At 39.7% G+C, this 4844-nt stretch overlaps 1 protein-coding gene across 1 annotated transcript; it reads right to left on the bottom strand.

Moving 5' to 3' along the window:
- Positions 1–262: 262 nt before the first annotated feature.
- On the bottom strand, positions 263–3730 carry F3H (flavanone 3-hydroxylase). The gene is made up of 3 exons (XM_077374943.1): positions 3278–3730; positions 1597–2025; positions 263–696 (listed from the first exon to the last, which is right to left on the bottom strand). Exons 1-3 carry the CDS (start codon positions 3638–3640, stop codon positions 379–381), a joined length of 1110 nt encoding a protein of 369 aa, XP_077231058.1. The 5' UTR covers positions 3641–3730; the 3' UTR covers positions 263–378.
- Positions 3731–4844: the final 1114 nt, after the last annotated feature.

Below are 4844 nucleotides of genomic sequence, written 5' to 3' on the forward strand. Positions count from 1 at the left end.
TGGTAATTTCCTTGTCATTGGGTCTTTTATGAGCATGCGTGGCGTGTTATCAACTAGAATACTAATGTGTGGCAAAGAGAAATCATCTTTAGGAATAGCCTTATTCTGGTTCCTAATGTCACTCACATTAAGCACACCAAAAAACATTACCCAACCATTTGGGATACTCAATGACCACAAGTACTAAAGAACTCAATTGTTTAGTGACCTCTTCCTTAATAATCTGATGCCATTTGGGCTTCATATTTACTATTGTGAGAGAGAGAGAGAGAGGATTATTTATTATTGAGAAAATACAGCTCTTTTAACAAAAGAGACAAACTCCCAAACTGAAAAACAAAATCACTTACTAAATGAAAATAACATCCAAATATAGACCTAAGCAAAGATTTCTTCAAGGGCTTTTGGTTTGGTTTCCACATTAGGTTTGTTCAACTCTTTTTCCTTCTCCGACAACTTCTCCTTTGCAAGCTTCTTGAGGTTGGCAAGTTCTATGTCTCGGCTCATCTTCCTTCTGTACATCTCTGTAAAAGGGATGGGCTCATCGAGTACGGCCTTTTCGCCCTCTCGAATCTTCAGTGGGTACACGATAGCATCAGGGGCTGGATTTTGGAAGGTGGCGACCGATAGACGGCTGTAGTTTGAATTCACCACTGCTTGGTGGTCCGCATTCTTGAATCTCCCATTGCTCAGATACTGCCATTAGAATCCACAAGAGGATGTAAAAACCTTTTAATATTTTTTTATGGTAAAAGCTCAACTCAAATTCCCAAAAATCGACCCAAGTTGCACCCCTTGGATCAACGGTAATAGGTAACTTTTGAGTCTCGCAAGGGCTATATAAATGCGATCAACACCGTTTTATATTATAGTTAGATTATGCTTAAGAAAAATGACTACAAAATTTAATGGTTTAGGCCTAATGGATCGAAACCCTAATTAAGATCGTCCGATCATGTTGTTCGCAACCGTCTGGATTCCACCCAACCGATCTGATCATTTACTCTATCCAGGCAAGGGGAACAATCTTTTTTTTTTTATTTCTTTTATTTTTTTGAGCCCTTTTTACCTATAATTCCCTAATTGGTAAATAAAAATATTTACCGAATAGTAATCTAGAATCATGATTTAGCCAAAAATAAAAATTTTAATAATTTTGCACATTTATTTTTGTAACCATAACCGTTCAATGTAATTGAATGCATGGGTGGCATTCAGGGCAAAGCTAGACCTCTCTTCCAAAATATTAAAAGCTTAACCTAACAAAATATGTTAAGGATTTTATTTTAATGCACCTCACTTTTGGATCCTTATCTTTTAGCCATTGAATGTGGAGTTCTTTACATGTGAGGTTGTTTTCATAGATACACTTGTTTTCATTGATGACGACCCGTTCTGAGATTGGGGTCACAGTCGATTTTTAAATAGGACCATCCACCAGTTGTGTCCAAATCCTGTCCATCAAATCATCCGGGTCGAATGACACCCATAAGTGCATGCATTAACTAACTAGGCAATTGTTATGGGTGCATTTATCAAAATTAGGGGTATAGATATCAAAATTTACGGTAATGATGTTATTAATTTGTTACTTACATGACCATGATCGCCCAAGTTGACGACAAAGGCTCCTTCGATCGGCTGAACGGTGATCCATGTCTTGCCACCATCCCTAGTGGCTTGAAGCCCTCCGACGAGGTCCTGAAGAAGAAGGGTAATCGTCCCAGGGTCGGTGTGCCTTTTCAGGCCTAGTGTCAGGTCGGGCTGGGGGCATTTTGGGTAGAAATTAATCACGACCTTCTGGTCCATGTCCACACATGCCTTAGTAAGAGCCTCCTTCTCTAACCCCATGGCTTCCGATAAGACCTCGAGTAGCTTGCACGCTAGACCCATGAGTTTTTCACTGTAATCCTCCACCACTTTAGTCCATCCCTCAGGCTTATCGGGCCACCTCGAGTAGTCTCGGTTTCGAAGTGGGTATGAAAAATATGTTACAATCTCACGCCAATCTTGTACGGCCTCCCCCTGCATAAGAAATCGGATTTCGGTGTTAATTTTAACTTTGACCAAGTTATGTAATTTAACGGTGAAACAACCGATTACTCCAAAAGCTTAAGCTGTTAAGAGTTGCCGTTATTTAATCCGTACATATGAAGTTTTAATATCAAGGAGTTGTTTGATTTTGAGCAATCCGTACACATGAAGTTTTAATATCAAGGAGTTGTTAGATTTTGAGCCCAGGACAAGAGCTATGATACTATGTGAAACAACAATTACTCCAAAAGCCTAAGTTGTTAGAGGTGGTGTTATTTAATTCTTTGTACTTTGAGAACTTATATGATGTTCGACCGTGAGATTATAAAGGGCAGAGAGAGAAAACCATCTCTCCCTTGATTTTTAAACCAAGAGAAAGCCCTTTTCTGACTTTTCTTTGGTTCAAAAACCAAGGTGCAGGTTTTGTCTCCGCCGGCCCTTTACATTCTCACAGTCAGGCATATAATTTCTCTTGTACTTTAATATAAACAAATTCACTAGGCTCCAATTCTTTTAATGTAGAATGGGCGTAAAACTAATGGTGAGAGAAGGGCAGGGCCGGTGAAGTAGCTTGTCTTTTATTTTTTAGTTGGATCCTGAGAGCCTTTTAGGAACTGTAATGGCCTTTTAACATATCTTTAAATAATAAAAGAAAAGACGAGTTAGTGCAATTATCATAACATGGTAGTGCCAATATCAGAACCAGTTAGAAACTTGAAATAATCTGAAGTATAAAATACTAGACAATTTAGTTGGAAAGCCATTTCGCAGCTGGCTTTTGCATGTGAGAACAACCAAATGGGTTGACTTTTTAGCAGATTTTGTCTTATTTGAGGTGGCTGTTCTCACATGCAAAAGCCAGCCGCGAAATAGCTTTCCACTGAACTGCCTAGCAAATCCTTATCAGCAGTACTGTCTTTTATTATCAACACCCATTCTCTCCTTTCCTAGGAAAACGGGATCCGGTTTTGTGAAAAAATGGCGTCAGCCTACAGCCATAGAGCTACGTCCACTAAAAGACAAAATAAGGGGTCAAATCACCATGAAAGCAATAAATACACCTTTAAAAAGTCAAATCAACAGTGATGTCACTCCGTTTTTATTTTCCAAACGGAATCCCGTTTTCGAAGTTTTTTTCCTTTCGGGTTAAAATTCTCTTGCACCCATGTTACCAGTCCCCCAAGCTCTTAACCAAAGAAGACTATTAAAAATAGGAGTGTCCATATCAAAAAAAATAAAATACCTGGAGGTGGCTAGAGACGATAAAACCACCCTTCTTCCCACCGGACATATCGAACCGGAGCTTGTCCTCCGGCGGGAGCAGAAAAAACTCCCTAGCAAGTCTAGTCATGTCCGAAACAAGACTAGAATCAACCCCATGTTCAATAACCTGAAAAATCCCCCAGTCTTCACAAGCCTCCACAATTTTCTTGCAAACATCAGCTCTCCCGTCCGGCGAATCAATTCCGGCCAGCGATATGACCGGAATTTCGTTACTAAACACATTATAGGCCACCTTTGGCCTTTCATCTTCGTCTCGTATAAAACTCGCCCTTAGAGTCTTCTCTTCAGTAATTGTAGGTAAAAAAGGAGTTACTGGAGCCATATCTCTTCTTTTCTTCTTCTTTTCTTCTTTTCTTCTTGTACTTGTTCTTCTTTATCTTCTCACTTAAGGTCTATATATCTTAAATTTTGGTCTTAGTTAGTATTGGGTTAGGAGAATGTGAGGGGATGGTGCACGTTTATGAGTTGAGCCGAAGTGGCAGATACACCTACCAGACATGCGCATCTACCTACCTAGTCGACTTTTACTTATGACTTAGGTGAAATTACAAAAAGAGCTCTCTTATTTCAAAGAGAGAGATTTTAGAGATTAAGAGAATGATTATATGGTGATGGACGACCATGCACGTGCAGCCCAAAAAATTAGTGGGGCTCATATTGTTGGGGTGATCTAAATTGTTCATTTGTTCTACCTTGGATGATCCTAACCCTCTGATTTGTATAGGTCTAAAATGGACGGCACAGAATAGAAACCCCGAGAGATTGGTGGGATAGGATTATCCTATGGAGAAGATTTTCTAGGCCCATACTATCTACATCAGGGCCCAACTAATGAATGGTTTAGACCACCCAAACAATGTGGGCTCCATTGTTTTTCGGGCTGCAGGTGCATTCACTGCCGTGCACGAGATTTTATAAGGTGTAGGCCCGTATTGTCCAGTATTTCTCAAAAAGTACTGTACAGGAACCTCTATAGATCGGAGGGTTAGGTTGATCCTATGGAAATGATTGTTGGGTGGCAACCTATTTATACTGTGGTCCATCAAATGGACGGTTTGGGTCACACTATGGTTCGGCCTGTACAATACCTTTTGAAAGATACTAGACTATACGGGCTTACACCATATAAAAAAGTCAAGATTTTAATTGATGTGTGGCTTTATAAATTCATATTTTTTGACAATATGGTTTCGGCCCACACGATAGGGTGATCCAAACCGTCCATTTGGATCACCACAGCGTAAAATCATTTCGATAGGATGACCCTAACCCTCCCATCTATAGAAGTTCCATAATGTGAAAGAGATTTTATCTGCAATTTTAAAACAGTACAGTACCATTGACAAGAGGGTTAGGATCATCCTATGGAAATGATTTTTGGGGCACCCTCTAATTACCATGTGGCGATCCAAATGGACGGTTCGGATCTTCCTATGGTGTGGGCCATACCTTACATTTTAAAAATATGGTTTATACAGCCCCCACATCATATAAAATCTCTGAAAGAAAGGGCAAAATAGCCTTTG

The sequence above is a fragment of the Tasmannia lanceolata genome, unplaced genomic scaffold, assembly GCF_043159265.1.
Source record: "Tasmannia lanceolata isolate RefF3 unplaced genomic scaffold, GAP_Taslan_0.1 ptg000048l, whole genome shotgun sequence".
In the NCBI taxonomy this organism is placed as follows: Eukaryota; Viridiplantae; Streptophyta; class Magnoliopsida; order Canellales; family Winteraceae; genus Tasmannia; species Tasmannia lanceolata.

What these genes read in the sequence shown, in the direction of transcription:
- F3H (XM_077374943.1), bottom strand. Translation starts at nt 3,640, where the DNA reads ATGGCTCCAGTAACTCCTTTTTTACCTACAATTACTGAAGAGAAGACT. An exon ending in TCGTCTCTAGCCACCTCCAG is followed by an intron (nt 2,026 to 3,277) that starts GTATTTTATTTT and finishes TTTCTTATGCAG; the next exon opens with GGGGAGGCCGTACAAGATTG. An exon ending in ACTTGGGCGATCATGGTCAT is followed by an intron (nt 697 to 1,596) that starts GTAAGTAACAAA and finishes TTCTAATGGCAG; the next exon opens with TATCTGAGCAATGGGAGATT.